We start from the raw sequence: 22,307 nt of genomic DNA, 5'->3' as shown, positions 1-22,307 counted from the left end.
CCAACCTACCCATAGTCCCACTGCCAGGACTACCAAAAAATAGATGACAATAACAGAGATGTCCGCAGCATTGTTGATCTTTATGATGGTTTCCATCCTGGCTGCTTCTCTGGCTTTCTTCTTCTTTCTCTCCTTATATGCTTCTTGCAGAGTTCAGGTTAATGATAAACTGCTGTCATCCCCCTACGTCTTATATAATATATAACTTCAGATTCACTTGTCTCACATGGGACACAAGTTGAAGCTGCTGCTTTTCCCTGGACAATGCTTCCTTCTCAAATATTGCTCCCCTGCTACAGGTGCTGCAGATTTCAGAGTTCACTCCCCTTGCCAAAGGTGCTCAGGGTTTTAACATCAACGAGCAGATGTCTAAGAAGGAATGAGCACCGAAAGGAGTGGCTTGGCTGCAATAAACCCGCATATTTACCTCACTGTGAATACTTTTTTTTTTTTTTTTTAAGTGGTTGTACCTGTAAATCTAGTCATGGAAGACATAGTTCTTTTAGATGATGATGGTAAACAATTATCTGTGAGGAGGAGTGACTTGGCACTTGGGGAAAACCCAGGGGTCCAGGAGCTGGGACACCCTGTGTCATCTCTCAACTCAGCAGGATTACACAAGGGAGAAGCAGCCCTGTGTTTCTGGGAAGGAGACAACTTGAAGCTGCTTTTATCTCTCACATGGATGCAGGTAAAGATGCATGTGAACCACGAGACTCAGATCCAGGAGTTTCCTGTGCTGAATTTCAGGGTGTTCAGACTGGGGTTTTGTGCTCTCTGAATTGTAGCTAATCAGCTTCACATTCAAATAAGTTCAAAGTTCATCACTGCTTTGGTCTGCTCTCCCTTTATTTGTTCCTCTGACTTCAAAATAAAGCTAAGCAAAATAACTGGTCACAAGATATGAGACACACTGATTATAGACAGATCTTCACAATGCATAATAGGGAAGCTTTCCTAAACAATGCCTGTTTGAGGTAGAAGAAATCTGAAAAATCCAGGATATTTAGAACCATAGCCACTAGTGCCAGGCATGTTTCTGGGCTCTGAGGACATTCAAAAGTCCTACTCTTTGCTAGAGAATCAGTATTTATTCACAGCTGCCTTTTGGGATTAAAGTGTGCGGTATGTTACTTGAAGTCACACTGAGCAGAACAAGCAGTACAGTACATAGAAAACACAGTGGGTTTGATTGATCTTGGAGTGCTTATTTCCTCAGGAGTTGAAACTGAGGTCTGGCAATCTGTTGGCAACGAATTTTTCTCAGGTAAACTAGCCTTCTGTAATTGTGGCTAATAAAGAGCATCAAAGTCTCAGAAGCTGTAACATTTCCTTTAAGAATAAAATTAAAATATTAGTATTGTTTGATCTTCGGTACTCATAAAACAATCCTGTACTCTGACAGTTCAGGCATCTCTCCCAAAACACCTTCTTCAGTTTGTTCTGCAGGTCTGTGAAATGTTAGCTATAAAGCCAACAGAGAAAAAAATTAACCCTGGAAGCTGCTGAGCATCCAGAACTCTCATTAGCTGCAACCTTCCCTACTGTGTATTTCAGAGGAGGAGAAAAAAAAAAAAAAAAAAAAAAAAAAAAAAGGACTTATTTACTAACCTTAATTATCAGGAAACAGTTTGCCTAAGATAGGCTGTAGATGGCTCTTCTTTACAAAGATTACCAGATTCCTATGTGTTCTTGCAACTAATAAGTTTGATTTTCAGGAATTTCATTTCTGCTTCAATCTACAGAGGTAAAGGAAAGAAAATATTAGACAGGAGCTTATCTACAGTAACATATCCTGTGTTCTCATCCAGACCTCTGCAAAAAAAAGAGCTCAGAAACGCTAGGAAACATTACAGCTTCCTGTCCATAGATACTATTGTGGCTGTATCAAGACTCCAAGGCTTGAAACAGTAATAGAGATCAAATGTCTAAAAAATAACAATCATGCAACTCCCATCATTACACAGAGTGGAACCATTGACTTAATTCTGTTTTCTTTCTGAAGGCCACAAACATAAACTAAACTTTCTCTACAAGAGTACTAAAAAGAGACGGCAGCTTTGCCAAGGCTCTTAATATCTGGTCTCCACATCCTCATATCTGCAGTCCAAAGAGAATCCTAGAAGTGTTATACTCAGCAGATTACTGGTCTACTAAATGAATCACTTCATGAATTGAATGCATATAAATGGTTTCTGAAAGGTCAGCCAAGTTTCCAGACTTGAAAAAGGCTGAACCTAGCCTTGTATGAAAGCTTTTGGAAGATAAGCATGACTGTACCTCCTGATGTGAAGCACAACCTTTGCATCAGGAGGCAACAGTTTCTTTTTCTCTCACCCAGACTAGCAACATGCTTCAGTGCATGTGTTCATCATACCCAAGTATCTGGTCTAGTACAGGGCTCCAGTACTGGACAAAATGACAAAATAATTTGATATACTGTGGAAATTTCTCTACTCTCTGTTGTGAGCCAGGCCAACTCATTTAGAAGAGGTTTTAACTGGAGCAAGAATAACAATGTGTCTAAGTAGCATAACACAGGGATCCAAGTCTACAATGATTACTCTCCTCTGACCAAGTCTGACAACACTAGCATATCATGAATATCTCCATTCCTACCTGAATAGACAAAACAGACAAAGGATAAAAGCAAAAAACATGTAGTAAATTGTTCAAAATCACATACCAGATCACTGATGGAGCCTGAATGGAATTAATTTATAGATTTATAGAAGTCTTAGGTTGTCTCTATGCAAACAGTTACATATGTCACTTCCTCTGAAAACTTATTGTGTCTTTCATGACCAATATTGTTTCTGTCTAGTACCATACTGGCAACAAATGTTCTGCTTGCAAGAAACTGTACCACAAAGGCTTGAAACAGCTGCCACCCTCTGATCACAATGTCAGAATTCCAGCTCCCATGTAAGTCTTCCTCCTGATGATGGCAAATGATAAAGCAAATAGTAAAACAAACAAACCACAAACAAAGAGAACAATGCATTAGTATGCAAACTACCTCCCACAGAGGAACTGTCTAACATTCCTCCAAATTTCATTATAAAACAAGAAGATTTCTTTTGGGGATGCTCCTCTGAAATGGTAGTTTATACATCAGATAGCCTGTACAATTGATAAAGGACAAAAACAGATAAAAAATTTGCATTGTAAATAGTCACATACTATGTTAGCAAAGTCTCTCCTCCTCCTTTGCTGGTTTCCCACCCACATCCTATAAACATAGTGAGAAAAGAAATCATATTTGCAAGTGGACAACTGCATATGATATCATATTTTGCTTTCAGCAATGTTTTCCTAAGATGGTCCTAATAATACAGTACAGCAGAGCAGGAGACAGAAGGATTATTTAGTGCTTTTTTGATGCATAAGAACATTTTCTATTTGTGCAATCTTCCTTAAGTGAGCAAAATTTGTATCTAATTAGAAGAATTATTCACAGAAGGATGACAAAGATGTTGGAAACTAAAAAAGTGGAATCCATAAAAGAGGAAATGCTTACAAGGAAAAAAAGACTCAAACTCCAGTAGTGAGGTGTAGCTAACAGTAGGAACACAGTTCCCTTGCTAAAAGGATACCAGAAAGACAGCAAGGTCATTCTATTCCTATTCATTTAGAGGATCAGATCAAGAAACATGAAAAAAAATGTGGTTTTTGAAAAAAATAAAATGAACGGTATTTCTAGACTAATTTTCTACTGAGCATCTCTACTGAGGAGAAATGTCAGAGGACATAAAAATAAATTTATATGCAGATAGCTCAAGAGAATTGAAGTAAATATAGTCAGTCCTTCAGCAAGTGATTAAATTATCTCTGTATGATCACTAAATATGCCCAGCCCTGTGGTATCTTTGCCAATGTTATCAAAGCAACAGTCCAAGGACTGTACTCCTCCTACAAGATAACAAATAAGTTAACTTGATTTTATTTTTATTTTATCAATGCTTTATTCATTTTTATAATTCACGCCATCAATGCAAGAGAGTTTATGACACGAGATGCATTTCAAATTTCCCTTTGGACTATTATATTTGAATAAATTCCTTAGCAGATTAAAAAATCCTCCCCAGAACCAATGCAGGCTGTCACCAGATTTAGCCATGTGACAGCTGGGCAGACTGTTCTCCACAAGCAACTTCTTAATTGAGTAGCACTCTCATAAAACAGAAGTACGACTTTTATCTCAGGAACTGTGTAACACGACATATGCATTATTCTCATGATCCAATTCCTCTTATTTGGTCTATGTTAGAAGCTTGTTAATCCTTCTTGGGAGCTTCCTACCTGTCCCCTAAAACAACATTTTCTGAGAGACACAAGCCGATTTACTTTTACTCTAGCTAAAATTAAAGAGTAGAAGAAATTATCTAGACTGCCCGCACAATCATGACCACAACTCTCACGAACATTTTTGCCACTCATGTTTCAGAGATGCTTTAGGAACAACCATGTCTCCATTCCATAAAATGCAGGAAAGAAATGAACAGGGGATGAGCTGTTGAGGCCTTTTCCACTGAAATCATTCTCCAGTTGTTCAAGTGACCTAATGAAAACCCTGGTTATTCATACTCCATTTTGCTTGAAATAAATGTAATCACTCTCGAGCAACAGATAGCTTCAGCTTTTGCAGATATGCTTTGATTTCCCTTGAGGAATAACAAATACGTTATTATTTATTGTATTTGACAGGTTAATTTGATTAAAGAAATCCAAGTAGGGGAGGAAAAATATTATAATCTACTAGTGTAATAGCCTCATATATTACGTGTGTGTGTGTGTGTGTGTGTATAAAAATATATATGTCAAGCTACATCACCTTGCTCTACAGGGTTCCTAGTGCTCTAGCGCACTTCAGTTAAGCTTGTTTGTACAATGTTTGGTCAGGAAATTAAATGAGGAAAAAATCTGACTAATACGTTACCACTGTACGAAATACATCATGAAGGTTCTGGAAAATTGGTAAAAACAGAAAACATAGTAGGAAAGAACCCAGAAGAAACATTCTTTTAGGAATTTGAACTGAAAGACATTGTATTCATATTTGCAACAAACCAACTGATTGCTTAAACAGCAAAAGATTATCAGAAACAGGGAACAGTAAGATGTGCAGAGATCTTTTGGTCAGACTGAGTTCTGACAGAATCTTGAGCAGAACAAAGAGGACAAATGTTTTCTCTCAATTTCAAGGTTCTGTGGAAAGCAGCATTAAAAATATTAACCTATAATCCAGAATGACACAAGAGGTTTAAGGCTAAGTAAGTTAAATAACTTGATGGCTAGGACAAAGTTATCACTCAACTAATATTCGAAGCTTTGATTTAGATTATTAACTCAGAATATACATTTTTGCTAGCATATTCTTTTTATTCCAATCATAACTATAAAAGGGGAAATGGTTTTATACTAAAAGTGAGCAGATTTAGATTAGATGTCAGGAGGAAATTCTTTACTGTTAGGGTGGTGAGGCACTGGCACAGGCTGCCCAGAGGAGCTGTGGCTGCCCCATCCCTGGAGGTGTTCAAGGCCAGGCTGTACGGGGCTTTGAGCAACGTGGTGTGGCGGGCGGCATCCCTGCCCATGGTAGGGGGCTGGAACTCAATGGTTTTTAAGGTCCTTTCTAACTCAAGCCGTTCTATGATAATTTTAGCTCTACATCTCTGATTAAAGTGACATCTTGAGTTTAGTGGTAGTCTGGTAAACAATCAAATTCAGGTAGCAATATATGTTCTGTTCAAAATACTTCACACAAAGCCTTCTGATACTTTGCTGTCAGTCACCGCAAAATTCTGTCACTACTAAAACTGCAACCTCAATATATATAAATTTTATAATCTTGTTTTCACAGCCAAGACAGATGTGAAGATTTATTAAATTGATATAATTTAAAAGATTTATCATTTAAATCTCCTCCATAATATGAAAGACCTATCTGATGCAGTCTTTGGGTAAATTTTAATCATAATTTTGAAGAAAGCAGAACATTTCTAGAAGGGATTTTAGTTTGTGGACCTCCCAGGTTAACAGTTTTATACATTAGGTCTAAACAGGTATTATTTCTGTCTGTGGTATATGTGCATACCAATACATACGACATTTATTTATGTGAGGATTTAGCTGCGTATATAAGACAGTGCATGATGACAATGATGATGGGTGTGGGTATTTCTGGGAATTTGACTGAGACATGAGTTGGTCACTTACATCTTTATGAGTGTTTGATGATACCAGCACATAAAAAAAATCTTCATCTTTACAGGTGATGTAAAATTTGCTACCGTGCATTCTGCTGTAAGGAGATGAACTAGAATGTCAGACAAGCTGATGATTGCATGTAACAGTCAAACTATTCAAACTCTTCAAAGTATCCAACTCTTGCTAAAACAAATCTGCTCTTCCAGTTTTGGCACTGCTAAATCCCTAGGGTAGACAGATTGCGGATGTTTTAGACGTAGTTAAAATTGTGCTGAGAGAGCTTTTAATTTGAAACAATGCTTAAAGGCAATAGTCAATAAGACATCAGCATTCTCAAGGTTATTGACACTTGCCTTCTTTGTTAAAGGGAAGAGAACACGGGCTGATTACCACCTAAAGAATGCTCAGGCACAAGAAGGAAAATATTTAGGAATACACTGGCTTCAAAAGCCATATCTTTCCTGTTATCTGACAACTCAAAACACCCAGAAAGCCTGACTAACTGGATGAACAGGTATTCCCCAAACCGCTACAGAATACAGAGAATAGAAGTGATACTCAGTTATGGATGTTCTCCATTAGAAGAAATCTTCCTCAGGGAACAAATGTCCTGAAGCTCTTCTATGCATTCCTGAACCATACATCCCAGGATCAGCACAACAGAAATAAAAACCTAGCCATACATCTTTCTCCTTTTCTCTTCAGCAGTGTTGGGCTCTTGCTCTGTAATGTTTGTATTTATTAAAAATTGAACGTTTTTACCAAAAATAGTCATTACAGTAATATTTTCATTCATTCAATCCACTGCACAGACTGCAGCTGAAATCTAGAATACAAAATTATGCCAATACTGAAAGAAGGGGAGACAGACTCCTGAAAATCTTTTTTTTTTTTTTTCCTCCTAAAAGCCCAGAGTTTTTCCCCAAGGTTATCATATTAGTTCTATGGGGATTCAACATTTCAAGTTTTGCTCTTTGTAGCCAGAGATGAAAACAAAGTGGAAAATCAATAAGAGCATAATAAGGCTTTTAGCATCAAGACACATCAACTTCTCTTATTACCCAAGCAACTCTGCTGAAAGAAAAAACTCCCATGGCCTTCAATAGTCTTTGACAGCCCCTTTAACTGCCAGAAACCTCAGGACTCAGCATCATTGGTAATGAATACATAGAAGAGGCCGTAACTAAATCCACCTAACTCAGCAGCGATACTTATTCTATTACTTATACTTGTGGCAATAATTACCATGCTTTTAACATCATCATCGCTTGTGTCAGTAATCCGATTCCCAAGAAGCTTGCTACACCTAACACAGTATGTAAAATCCATATGTGAATATCCACCAGAAACGAAGATCGTTGAGTAAATTCATGATAACCTAGGACATACTAAAGATTGTTAATGTGAACTGGGTGGTAACTGGGCAAGGAAGTGAAGTACTGATGACAGGTTCTCTACATATGCTTACAGCAATATGTTTGTTAGCTTTAAACTAGTCTTTACTTTCACAATATTTCAGGTGTGGAACTTGTGATTGAGGTGCTGTTGCAAAGTGCAGTACACTATGTTTAAGAAGGGTGTGTTAAATTTGGAACATTTATAATTGTCAGTTAAGAAGTTTCATATCTTCAGGATGTTGCTTTACTGGAAACTTTTCTGAGGACATTAAGACTTACCTGTGTAGATCAGGTTGAATACCAGAGTCACCCCAGATAAGAATGTAGCTTCCACTGCGATCCAAACAGAACACATCCAGAGGGGCTACATAGCATTCGAGTACAAGCTCACAATCTCCTCTCAGTGATTACTCCCAGAATAGCAAGATCTGCTTATGCAAAAGAAGTGTAAATGTTTTAAGAACATCAGGCAAAGATCACTGATAGAATGAGAGATTAACATTCCAGGACATTCTGGGTGTAGTGCTGAAGGGTCAGTTAAGAACTTGAGTTTCCATTTGTACTCACAGATAAAATTTGATCTGAATTCTTTAAAGAGTAAGCAAACCACAAATTTATGTAAAAAATATGGTGAAGATTTTGTGCTGGAAAACACCTCTGTAGCTTGTGGGAATTCTTTTGTCATCTAGAAACATTCATTTTTATATTTCATTTTTATTAATTTATATTTCATTTTTATATTGATTTATATGTTGCAACTTAGAAAAATTCTAAGAGATTTCCTGCATATCAGTAATAGGATTTTCTCTAAAAAAGCTGAGTCTCCAAACATAAGAGGCTACTTTCACATGTTCATTCACTACAAATTACCTTTCTTGGCTTGAATGGTACTTTTACATACCCTTGTTCTGAGAGATCACAAGGGGTAGAGAACACTAATTGTTCTGTACAATCACAGGACACAACTGATTAAGAGTGGCTATTATTTTACTGCTTGTTAATAATTCATTCAAGTCCAGAACAACTGGCAATAATAGAAGGGTGACTCCTTTTACCATGTAAAGGCTCTTCTCATCATGATCAGATGCTTCAGTGAATCTGAACATGTTATCTCAGACCATGTCAAAAGTAAGCAGTGACCCCATAATGTCCAGTAGTTTGACAGAAAAAGTATCACTCTTGTCAGTGAGAATCAAGAAAAGCTGTGGCCAACAGTAAAGATAATTCTCTCCAGCTGGGGCAAGCTACATGAAGAAAGCCTACCACTAGCACCTGTGCATGCCTTCATACCAATGGGCCAAGAAACTTCCACTCGGCTGATGTCACTTCTGAAATTGCAACAGTAGGTTTTAAGCCCCAAACTGCCTGAAAACAGAACAATGGCAGTCACAGGTTCCAAGGCTTCCCTTCTCTCTGCTTAGTGCCAACATTGCCAAATCATCAAATAACATAAGCAATGTCTCTCCCACTCCAAAATCCTCTTTCCACTCAGTTTCTCCACATTTGAAGAAAAATCACATACTCTGGACGCTCTAGTCAGACCAAGACACTGCATACACTGAGAAATTGAAGCCCTTCAACCTTGACTTGCTTGTCTTGTCAGCATCTGAAGAAAGGTGCAGTTGTGCAGCCTTCTCCACCCATTGCACCTCCCTGTCTGTCTTTTTTTCACTAGGCATATTCCATGATAAGCAGGCACTTGTGTTCTCAGCAAAGGGAGTCTGCATGCATCTCGGTTGCTTGCTTTCAGAGGAAAAGAGCCACTTATGGGTGAGCTCCTAGGCAGTTTGATGCTGCTTTTTGCGACAGCCTGGCAAATGGTGTTTGGGAACGGTAGGTCAAAAATGGCACAGTATTCAGGCATGCGTGAAACACAAGTGTCCTTATAGCAGCCCAGTGTTTTTTCCTGATGTTGAACTTGGAGAAGACTAGTCTCAAAGAATAAACTCCTCCACAAACTTCCACATTTTTTATTTCATAGGGGGACATTCGTGAATATCAAGATGCAGCACATTTGGGTGTATCCTTTAGTATACCATGCTATCAGCGAGTATAAATACGACATCTGTGCTGTCAGACATGTACAGCTGTGAGATCATGTTTATAAGTAGAAGCCACATCAGACTTGAGCTGCTAGCAATCCAGCCTTCCCACAGATCCAACTTGCAAGACAAACAATGTTTTCTTCAGATATTAAGGCACAATTTTCTCAGTACTTTGGCCAACTTGCTGCTGCAACAGTAATTTCTGCTACTGAAATCGACTGTGTGCCCCTCGAAAGTTTCAGAATTCTCCATATTTGAAGAGGAACACATCCTCCCAGAAGCCATTTCCAGGCGCACAAGGAAAAAAAAGCGTGACTGGGAACAGTTATTGCAGATTTACCAAGGGAAAACTATGCCTGATAAATCCAACTGCCTTCTACAATAAAATAACTGGTTTTGTGAACATGGAGTAGCAGGCTTTTGCCGTTATTGTAACCAAATTGGGGCCGTATGGACTGGATGAGTGAGCGAAAGGGTAGGTGAAAAACTGGCTGCACCATTAGGCTCAAAGGCCAATGGTTCAAAGTCTAAGCTGGTTACAGGTTGTATCAGGGTCAATATCGTTTAACACCATCAGTAACCTGGGCTTGATGATGGAACAGAATGCACCTTCTTCAAGTTCACAGATGACATTAAGTTAAAGGGATCAATTCATACACTGGAGGTCAGGGCTGCCATTCAGAGAGATCTCATCCAGCTGCACGAATGGGTCAACAAGAACCTTGTGAAATTCAGCACAAGCAAACACAAGTCCTGCACCTGGGAGAGAAAATCGCCATAAAACAGGCTAGAGGATCATGGTGAAAACCAAACTAAATATGAGTCGGCAAATGCAACATTTCTTGGCAAGGGCTAAGGACATAAAAGGTTGCATTAGCGAGAGCACAGCTAGCAGACTGATGGAAGCAAACCCTGCTTTATACTTGTGAGGCAGCACCTTGAACACTGTGTCCAGTCTGGGACCTTTCAGCACCAAAGAGATGCTGATAAATTGAGAGAGTACAGTGAAAGGTCACTGAAATATTTAAGTGCCTGGACTGCATGATGCATGAGGAAAGGCTGAGGGATCTGAATTTGTGTAGCCTCAAGAAGAGAGGCTTTGGGAGGGGAATTGAATTGTTGTCATCAAATATCTAAAGGGCAGTTACAGGTAAGACAGAACCATTCTTCTTGGAGGTACACACTGAAAGGACAAGATATGATGGTCACAGATTGCAGCAGGAGAAGTTATGACTTAATATACACGGAAAAAGCAATCAGTGTGAGTGGTTAAGCCCTGAAACAGGTTGCCTAAAAAGACTGAGAAATCTCTATTCTTGAAGATTTTCCAACAGCTGATTGGACAAGGCCCTGAGCAATCTGATCTAACTTCAAAGTTCAACCTGTCCTTCATGATCTCTGGAGGCCCATTTCAAGCTAAATTATGTTATCTGGAGATCTCTGATACAGTGTTTCCTGTTCTTCAAAGACCACCCTGCTACACAAGGCTGTTTTGCAGGCTTATCCCTGCATTCACATAGGTTGTCAAAGGCTCACAAACCAGAGTTTTGACGCAGATTCTCACAATTATGCCACTAAAAAAAGTCATCAGTGTCATATGCTCATTTCTTAATATTCACTCACTGCCAAATCCTTGAAGTTGCTATCAGGCAAAGTCCCATAAAACCCAGGAGAAAGCAGAGTATACTCCAGTGCTACTATTTCATTGTGACTTATCTGAACAGAAACTGCATGCGAGCTAACTGAAACTACATTAGAGCTGTGGGGGCAAAGTCTGGAAGCACCTAGTCACTATTTGTTCAGTTCTCATATAGACCTCTCTTTGGAGCCACAGGTATGGTGCCTGAATAAAGTCTGAGCAAAGCTAACAATGGACTTCAATTTACTATAGTTGATTTATTGTATTAAACTCTAGATGACTTGGAGCCTGAGGTTACAAATCCCATTTTTTTGCTAGCTTTACCCCAATATGGTAAAATCAACACTTTTTTTTTTCCCCAGACAATGTTAATTCTCCTCTCGAATACATAAAGGATGGTTCGAAATCAATGGGACAGCTGAGAGTAAAGGGCAGTAATGACTTTGAATTCCTGATCTTCAAGCTGAACAAAGGTAGCCACAACATATCAGTAACACAAGCCAGCTTTGGGGTCCTGACTATCCATGGTCCTGGATGGCATTTCAGGAGAGGCAACTGTTTAGACCAGTCAAAAATTAAGCCAGATTCACTCCCCTCCTCATTTTTTGCTAGAAATATTTCTCAGAACACAAGCACAGTGGAAGTTTGCCACAGAGTGCCTGCGTGGCTACGATGAATTCTTCACAAAAAGTTATCATGTGCTTTGCAGAATATTAAAAAAGTAATTAATCCAATACAATTACCAGAAAGAGAAAGATGAAGAGGAAGAAACCAGCTTCTAGACTTTAAGATCAAATTGAGATTGACCAAAAGAACATTAAAAAAAGCTATAACCACATTGTGTTAATTAATTATAATGGAATAGAAAATGGATATTACATATTAAAGGGGATACTAAATCCATAAGGCAAATTTAAAATGATTTTAGTATTAAAACTTAAAACAATAGAAAATACTTCCCCATCCTCCTTCCCACATCTAGTTTTTATTTTCATATTCCAGAAAGACTCCTGGGAAAAGTAGACCTGTTCTTTCTTTGCTTGGCAAAGGCTTGCTTTCAACGTGAGCCATAATATTCAATAACATGAGCAGGATAACCAGGTGCTCAGTGGATTATCAACATGAGAGAAGAAAACATGCCCAGTCCCACATTCTCATTACTCTGTCCATACTTAGAGCTCAGTGAATTATAACTTCTCATTTCACCTTTTCATTCTCCAGTTATGTCATTTCCATTAGCTAGGAGACTGCAAGGCTATTTCATATAGGTTTCATGGCACTAATGGAGAAAGTAGATGTTAATAGCTAATATTTGTTTCTTATGAATTATGCTTCTAGAGCTTAATGGCTTATGTTTCCCTGGCAACAAACACATCATGTGCTTTTTAATAAGGTTTGCATGTGTGCTGTGTACAGGGCTATGCCAGAGATCCCAGCTGACAAGGTTTCTAAAACATTATGAATTACCCTTTGACAATGCAAGGACCACAACGGTAATTTGGCAGAAGACTGAGAGCCTTCCCTAGTGTTTATAAAATTGCTCAAACTGCAGTCTCCTGCTTTGAGAATCTACAAGGTTCACACTGCACATAAGTCAGTGATTGGTCTTTCTTCCATCAAAAGGAAACATTGTGTGACTAACCTCACTTATTTTACATCACTGTGATTCCATTAAGTTCCTGGTTGTCCACCTAAATTTCCTACAATGAAAAAAAAAGCAGGATTACAGTCCTGGAATTAAGTTTAGCCAGTAAGTCTGCACTTTGCTTTACCTTGAAGAAACCAGAGAAAAAACAAGCTGCTGATTTTGTTTCATAGTTTTCTACAGAACAATGTGTTGTAGGAAATAGGCTGCAGTCTCTTTCTTTCAGAACTTTCAACATGCTTTGGCAAATCTAAAGATCACAAGAGGGTATCCCACATCCATGACAAAGCATATGTAAAACTACATAAACCATACCGACAAAAAATCACTCTTCTGATGAATATGCATAGGCATAACTAACTCACACGTCTGAAGCCAGCAGAGATCACTAAGTTGCCTCTCTTAAGTGCATCTAACATCCTATTTCACAACAAATATAAAACCTCCCCTTGTAAATCTGAAAAGAAAAAAAGAAAAAAAGAAAAAAAAATGGACTGGGAGTTTATAGTGCCAGAAAATTCTGCTAATTCTGCTAATTTCTGGTAAGATTTTGAATTATCTCGAAACATTATTTTGAAGTGGTAATTGCACACATTTTCAGATTTTCCTCTTCATCAAAAAAATACGGCATTACAGATTTCTTATTAAAATTGTCCATATCCTTCTTGTGCAATCAATACTGGAAAAGACAATCACTTCTTTATTCTAAAAAGCAGTCCTCTACTCCAATATATAAGCAACTACTGCTTTCTCCTTCCGCCCCACGAATGGTCTCAAACCCACTGTAGATGGTAGCAATCCTGGCAGAGAGGAGAAAACTCATTTTGCAGGACTTTACAGCCTCAGGGAGACTTGAAGTGGGATAGTTTTAGTGATGGGAGTTGAAAGTTCTTGGTCATGAAGGGATGTGGATGCCTACCTCTTTATCAGGCATTCACCAGAAATTACTCACTCATTGCATGCATTGTTTACAAAATACTGATAAACCAATCACTTCACTGATTGGGCAAAGACTTCATATCTTTCTAGTACTTTCAACTAAATCAGTAGAAAGCGAAAGGCAGGGAACTCCACTTTATCATCATATACAATGCAGTACTTTCTGACTTTCGCATGCATTCCAGAAAAGCTACAAACTTTTTCAAAAAGCTCACTCTACAAACAGTTCGCCTTGCAAATGTTCACATTAAGTGGTCTTCAAACAATTTCTGTTTGTTCACCACACACACACAAATATATATATATATATGTATATATAAAAATAAAATGTCTGCAAAACAAGGCATACACTTGGAAAGAAACAAGCATGAAAGAACTGTCCACCTTCCCAGAAAACTTAGCTTGCAATTATAAAGAAGGAAAAACCAGCATAAAAACTGCGTCAACACCAATCTTTAGCAGGGACTGAAGGTGGGAAATGACGTTGAAAAGGTCACATTCTTTGTCGTGTCCCTGGAAATAAGTAATATAATTAATACCACGTAAATCTTGACTGACTCCAATCTTCATAACGCTATAAAAACAGCAACAGACAAAAGGTGGCAGGATTCTGAAACTCTAATACAAAGTGCCAGAAAATTAATTTGTTTATATTCTGAGACAGTCACTCACAGTGTGTCTAACGTAACTAGTGAAGAGTATAACCACATGATCCATAAGTACCTTGAAATATTTATAGACAAGTAATCTACAGGGCTCAAAGTTAAGGGAAGCTACCGAAAACTGTACCCCATTTTGTCATTCATTGGCAGCAGTACCAGAAATGAGAGGAAAGAGAGCTCTGTAGGATTAGAGTTAGCTTCTACTTTTTACATTTTCACTGTGGATTCAGACACATGTAACAAGCCCTTATTAACTAAGGTGAAGTTACATATGATTTACCAGTCAGCATAGACTCCTGTGCCACTGAGACTATTTGTGGAGCCAGGGACAGAAGAGAGAAACAGATTGGTGCTAATGATCTGCTGCATGGTGACATAAGAGTCGGGTTTATTCTTCAAGTGTCATCTCTAGAGCTTCAAAAGCAAACATGAAATTTTCAGAGCTATGAAATGCTCCAAAATCTACAACATGAGGAAGGAAACACCGACACAGTTCTAGAGACGTTCACTCACACAACCTGGAGAGACTCAATAAAATAAAAAGAAACTTTCTTTCCTGGCTTGGGAGTTAGTTTTGGTGCTATAACACTGCAGATAGCAACAGAGGTTCTCGGGATGATGCTGAACACATCCCACTGACAGGCCTGGAGTGTTCCTGAGAGGACACCACAGGTCCTTTCTTTCTCCACCATGTCCTTTTTTAGGGGGGTGAGGGGGAGGTGGTTTATGTTCCAGGAGACCCCTCTCCCCTCTTTCCATTGTTACAATTGGTGTTTGTCCATTTGGCTTGTTTACCCAAAGCAATCAAAACCTTCAGGAAGAAATAATTCCAAACACAGAAAGAGTTCTCTATTGTTCCTTTTGAACATGAGAAACACAGTGAAAGGATTAATAAACACATGGAAACAAGATCTAATAGATAGGGAGAAGAAAAGAAGGTGGAAGTAGCACCAAAACATACAATGGAACAATTGGCATGAAAGATCTCTCTACAAACCTTATTGAACAGAAGAGAAATGAGTAAATAGATATGTATGCAACCACTACAGCTGATATAGGGGAAAAAATAGCAAAACTGTTAAAACAGACAAGCTTGTGTAAACAGATAACCCTATTTCATTTCTCTTGCTTGTTCAGTCAGAGCACACCAGGATTGACCACTGTAACCAGGACTTCCCAACTGCTGTTGTGCTAAGTTGAGTATAACTGGACATCAAGAACATGAAAATGAATTCACATCTGCTTGCCACTTGACAAGATTTAATAGAGTTATATTCAAAACCAGCACTGACATCATACAACTGAGCATCATGAAAGTGATGAAAGGCAGCAACTTCTGTAAAGCTTGCAAAATGATGCATCAGTCACAAAGTTTCACCAGTGAATGTTGCTGTCATTGCACCATTCAGCCATTTGAAAGAAATCACCATTCCCTGTTTAACAGAGCAGCCAATTTGTAGGATCTTTCTACTTCAGAACAGAAGCGCTCGCTGTTCCATCAGTGACAGGTAGAAAGCATACAACACAACAATAAATAACCAGCTGCAATGCTCAGTTTCCAGGAACTGAAAAGTAAATTGATTTCCATATGACTCAACTGCTCAGATCAATAACTCCCCTTACTTCTTCCTGTACATACACACTTTTCTTCCTCTGAAATAACCAATATTATCTTCAGATTTAAGGAACATCTTACTGTGCTTATGATTGCACAAATAAGTTCTTCAGGGAAAAACTACCTTGAAACATCTTCTGCCTGTTAATTTATCCAGTGAAAACTTTCTTATGAGCTTTTGTGATTTCGTCACAGACAACTGTGGTGCAACAAGCCTGTATTCATATTCTTTACCCGATAGGAAGCTGGTTCCAAAAAAAACAAAACAAACAAACAAAAAAAACCTGTTACTGATTTATTATTTGAATCACGTCCATCAATATATCACAACCTCTCTTTGTTTTCTTCACCTCTTAGGACTGCAAACTTAATACAGTTTCTCCAAGATATGTCACTGTCTAAAGTTACAGCCACATCACATGTGAGGCAACTGAGGCCGCTATGAGTAAATTCCTAAAGAACATTATAAGTTGCAATTTGACTGACTAATAAATTCTTAGTAACTTCCTAAGAAAATTGAAGCAGCAAGAGCACATATATCCATTGACACTGACAGTGAGTCATCTGAGTTCAAAGGTAGTAAAAAGAATTTTTTTTAATTAAAGCTCAGTTCATAATGCACAGACTCGCCTGCACAAGTCACAATCTGCTAAAGCTCTAGATAGCATGTAAGCCATAAAGATATTGATAGTCAGAACACCCCTAGGACGAAAGCACGTACATCAGCAGTGGAATGTGCTCCCGCATGATTACTCAAAGAAAAGAATTCCTTCCATCTCTAGGTGCCTGTATATTGTGGGTATATGATGGACTGTCAAGTGGGGTTTTTTGCTTCAGTTTGGTTTCTTTTTCACCTCCAAGAAAATGCTTCTTATTTTAAATGACTACAAATGGCAGCTTCTGAAACTGCTGCTACTACAAATGAACTAACAACAAAAGGAAAACTAAAAACATTTACGTTTCTGCCTCTGGGCTCCACGTAATCTCTTTAATTGCACATTCAGCTCAGTTATTTCTACTCAGCTTCTGATGGCTGCTAAGGTGAACAGTAGTTCTTTGTCCACATGAATTATCCACTTGGGACACAGGCTATAGTGTTCCTACCATTTACAGACTCATTTCCCCCACATTCTCAACACTTAGGTCAGAATATGTGCTACCTAGAAATCTGGAGCTGTTTACTTTTACAAAAGCACAGAAACATCCCCACATAGGATCAGTTTACAAATAAAACATGGAGTGGAATACATCTTGAACTATTTTTTCCTTAACAGTGGAAGAACAACCAATGCAAATCTAAAGTCTATACTTCCTACCATTCTAGTCATTTTAAAAAATCTTATAGAACACAGCATATATTTTAATCCCTAAAAAGCCATTCCTGTGCTTTGGCACATCTTTCCAACTCCCTGCCTCCTGGCTACTGCATAATGAAGTTAAACACGTGAACAATGTAACACCTTATCAAGCACAGGTATTTCAAGAAGCTTAAAGGTAATGTTAAATTCAAAAGCTGATGTATTCTACAAAGTTAATTACTGAAGGCCAACATGGGGAGCACATCAAGATTTCACGTGAACAAATGAAGATACTTATCTCACTGTAATAATGATCCCAAAGGGCACAGAACTGCATAGATTGCGTGTAGGTGGGGCAAGGTGCACTGACATTACATCCTTTTTATAGAGGCACTGTGCTAATGACCATTTATTTATATTTGTAACTTTGTATGTTATCATCATGTGATTATGCTGTATACACACTGATATAGTTTATATACAATCCTATGAAATTTATCTAGTGCATATAAACTTGTAAATTTTGTGTATAATTTACATATAAAAATGTTATATTTAGTGTAATGATAGCATGAGAGGTAACTAAAAGGGCAGATTTAGATTAGATATTAGGAGAAAATTCTTTACTGTTAGGGTGGTGAGGCTCTGCAACAGGCTGCCTAGAGAAGCTGTGGCTGTCCCACCCCTGGAGGTGCCCAAGGCCAGGCTGGACGGGGCTTTGGGACACCTGTTGTGGGGGGAGGCATCGTGCCCATGGCAGGGGGCTGGAACTAGATCCCGTTAAGGTCCCTTCAAACCCAAGCCATTCTGTGATTCTGTGATTTGTAACAGTACTGTATCAAGTCCAAAGGTGTTCTGATATTATTACTTTTAACAACGCTGTCATAAATAACAGTAACACAGAACCAAAACTATTTATTCTCTGTACATTTTACAGTGTTCTTATTTGTACAAAGCCTGATAAGAATAATAAATATCAAAGGGATAATAATTCCATGCTGGTCTTTCAACAAACCAGTGGATTTGCAGGGAGGAATGAGAAGAATCACACAGAGAAAGGCAGGCTGGGAAGTATTATCAGCTGTGTTACAGGTAAGTTCCTCTAGAAACTAATTTAGTCCTAAATTTTCTTATCAGTCACTTCAAGGTGCTTAAAGAATCAGGGAGATGCTAACAACAAAACCAAAATGCACTATTTGTGGCGTTTCTTTTCAGCCACCAGAAGAAAAAGCCTTTCATTCCCCTAAAAGGCAAATCAGTACTGATTACAGCAGTGTCAATTGCCTCCCGCAGTGACCCTTATGAAGCACAGGCAAACTCTCATGTACTGTAGCAGCATAAGTAACACTGAGTCTACTTTTCCAGTCTTGATACTAAAATACTTCATCTCTCAATGGACATCGACCCCAATCCTGTTTGCTCCTAAAGCGTAAAGGGCCAATCCTGCAGGCTCTGAAGTCTCCTCCTGAAAATACTGTATTTCATGTCAAATCACACAACTACCCAACCAGCAAGGTAGTTTTAAATTTTCTACCTTTATTTATATTACTACTGTCTTAAATGCTGCATTTCAGGAAAAAAAAAAAAAAAAAAAAAAAAAAAAAAAAAAAAAAAACAGTTTTGATTCAAGATAGGTAGACAATTACACATCTTTCAAATGTAAAGAGCATGTAAAAGCATTTTGTGCTAGCTACTTAATATCACAAGAGGAACTATTTTTATTACATACTGTAATTTATACATGATAAATATTTGGGGGATTTTAACTATCAAGACTGGATCTCAGAATACAGCACAGAGTGAATATTGTGAGAACACAGATCTCCAGTAGATGGAAGCATTGGCCAGCAAAAGCTGAGATCATGTTGCTCATGGGATTGTCATTCCTGCAGCACTGTATGGTGCCTCCCCCTGCTACACACAGGATTTTAACATACAGATATCCCAGCTGGCTGACAGTGGTAGAAAACAAATCTGTAATTCTTTATCAGTATGTAGTCTCTAGTATTGCTATATCACAGCATACAATTACTATTTAAATATTTACAAAAAACTCATGTTGAAAGATGAGAGACAGACAGATGGATAATGAATCATGAATCTGACTGCCAATTCCAGGCAAAATTTAGAGAGATATAAGCTCCACCAACCTTTTCATGAGCTCTCTGACAGTTAGAAAGACTCAAAGTTCTTAATTTTTCTCATATTTTAACAGAAAATATGACCCCAATGTAAATGTTTACAATGTATTTAAAGATAATAATCTCATGTTGTTTGGTATAGTGCTGAAATGAAACAAACTCAAGTTCATGGTCCATTCTGAAGCTCATTTAACAGGAAAAGTAACACCAGTGTCCATTAATGGCAGAAATTAAATATCGCTTCAATATCAGATTCAACAGTATCCTAATTCTAGCAACCATAAAACCGTTATAGTCCATTAGAGTCCAGGAAAGTTGCATAATTACTGACCCACATTTCACAGTGATGCAAGTCCCTTAGCTCAAAATGGACAAAGAGACCTGATTTCCAAACACCGCTGTTGCATGTTGATTAACTAAACACTTATCAAGTTATAATTTAAGAATTTACACATAGGTCAAACACTGGCTAGTGATTATTCATGTCTCTCACCTGCCTGTTATGAACCTCTCCACACTGACTGACTGCTGCTTTCCACCTCCATTATCTGTTTTATCTCATTACCGTCTGATCTCTTATAACTTGTTTCCTGCAGCCCTACCTAGATACAGATGTGAAACACGATTTCCTTTTAGTTACTTTGGCAGAGAGGTTGAGATTACTTTTTGCAGTACACTGAGCATATCTACATTTATACAAATAGTACTTTCAAAGTATGAGGAAAGGAATACAAAATTAAACTCTAATAAAAGGTCTTTACTACTTCACCCCAAACATCAAAAAATCCCTGTTGCCACTTTGCCACCCCCTTGTTTTCCCCCATAACTAAGCCTGGAAATTCTGCTTTCTATACCCCCCTCCCCCCCAATGAAGTTAAAAAATTATATTCTCTCTCCCCTACTCCTCACCCAGTTTTACCAAAACTTAGCTGCTACCTCAATTCCAGCCTCCTCCCAACATTTCAGGAGCCCTGGCTTTCAGTCAAGATTCCAGAACTCCAAAATTTCTCAGTCCTGATATCTGGCCTGCTACCAGCACTCTGTATCTTCTTTGACAGAATTCTTGTTTTCAGCTCTGTAGTAATTGGAAGTTAACCCAAATTAGAATTTTCAACTTGAGGATCTTAAAACACAGGAGCACCACAGAATGACCCATTTTCTGGCTAACTAATGGCAAGCTTGTAAGCACAGTTTTTAGTGAACTCTGGAGCATCTGCACAGGTACTGAGAGCACAGACTCTACTGTGTGGGGACAATCACTCTTACCCATGTAGATTTTGTCTAATACACCTTTGATATGTAATTCATTCAAATTGCAGTAAGTCTTGAGAAGTTGTTTTTGTAAAAGCTTATCCACAGAGCAATTATATGTATGTTTATACACATATACAACACTCTGCCAGAGCTACTGATCTACACATCACATGCACAGACTTAAGACACATGGTTACCACTACTTACATTCCCACATCCTTACACGAAACATCATCAGCCACACACACATGCTTACACATTGTTCTGTGCACTCAATGAGGGCTAACAAACTTGTTCTTGCATACCTTTCTTCATCTCTAATGGCTGCTCCTACTTTTTATTTAACTTCTGCTTCACCTTTTGCATTGGATATTTCCTGGAACTCCTGCAATTACTAAAAACAAAAACAAAAAGCAGGTATATTTTAACAATGATGAAACAAAAGTTGGTAAAGGCAGGAAAGAAGTGGAAAACAAATTATAGCTTGCCCTTTAGAGAAACAGAGCCTGGGGCAGATGAAGCAAGCTTAGAGATGTAACATTCACTGCTAGTGCACCTCTGACATCTGCCGGGCTAACAGCTGGGCTGGGCTGTTCATCACAGAAACAAAAGAAACTGAATAGGAAAAAGCAAATAGCAACGACAGGTGGGAAAACATACTACACAGAAGCACTGGACAAGGTAGGTTTTTTCCCATTTTATTGTGTCTTGATGTTCACAGTAACATTCAACGGTAGAAATAGGTGAGCAGAATCACACAGATCAAATGAAAACCCAAACTAAGCACACTGTATCAGGAAAGAAACGGGGACTTGGAATCACAGGCAGCCCTCCCTGGAACAGAAATACATAAATAAAAGCATCTTTTTTATTGCCATTAACGGGAGCATTTCCTGCCATCCGTGAGATTACAACCCCTTTTCTCCCAGTTACCTCAGTAACCATGGCAACTGTCTCCGGTGCAATGACATCACGCAGTTTCCTGGGCAACAGTTCCCAGTGCAGTGACATCATGCAGTCACCATGGCGATGCTCCATGAGGCCAGGCAGAAAGTATTTGAAGTGGGAAGAGAGGTCAGGGAGGACACAAGGACTCAGGAAATAGAAGGGGGATAAAAGATAATGGCAGTAAAAATATGAGCTTGTGAGAAGAGGAAAGGCAAGGGACAGGAACAGAGAAGGAAGACAGGAAGCTGAAAGAAATACAGAAGGAATAAGAAAAAATTTAGGAATCTGAACTATTATTTAATTGTTTTAAGAAAAAATCTTAAATCCATTATCTGCTTTGATATTACTTTATTTAGGTTAGACTTGCTGAATGAGAGTGTGCATGGTCATGTGAAGTTTAGGTGCAGCATGCATGGCTTAAATGCTGATTTAGACGGTGAGACTTTTAACAGTCTGTAAGAAACTACCAGAAGTCTCCAGAGGGACATTAGCTGAAATCATACTACATAGAATA

The 22,307-nt window shown here is 38.4% G+C and overlaps 1 protein-coding gene and 1 long non-coding RNA gene across 2 annotated transcripts in view; both read right to left on the bottom strand.

The window, feature by feature from the left end:
- The window catches only part of SLC5A1 (solute carrier family 5 member 1), a 29,771-nt gene extending 28,266 nt beyond the window's left edge, over positions 1–1,505 (bottom strand). Inside the window, 1 exon segment of the mRNA XM_040576837.1 lies at positions 10–1,505. Within this exon segment, the coding sequence (XP_040432771.1) occupies positions 10–96 (87 nt within the window). The 5' untranslated portion in view covers positions 97–1,505.
- A 1,158-nt stretch (positions 1,506–2,663) lies between these two features.
- Positions 2,664–21,768, bottom strand: LOC121079484. The gene is made up of 4 exons (XR_005825042.1): positions 21,151–21,768; positions 12,934–12,991; positions 7,887–8,035; positions 2,664–2,938 (listed from the first exon to the last, which is right to left on the bottom strand). It is a non-coding gene; the product is annotated as an uncharacterized LOC121079484 (long non-coding RNA).
- Positions 21,769–22,307: the final 539 nt, after the last annotated feature.

This window comes from Cygnus olor, chromosome 17 (genome assembly GCF_009769625.2).
Source record: "Cygnus olor isolate bCygOlo1 chromosome 17, bCygOlo1.pri.v2, whole genome shotgun sequence".
In the NCBI taxonomy this organism is placed as follows: Eukaryota; Metazoa; Chordata; class Aves; order Anseriformes; family Anatidae; genus Cygnus; species Cygnus olor.
The sequence above is the reverse complement of the archived record's forward strand: the minus strand, read 5'-3'. Positions and strand labels throughout refer to the sequence as shown.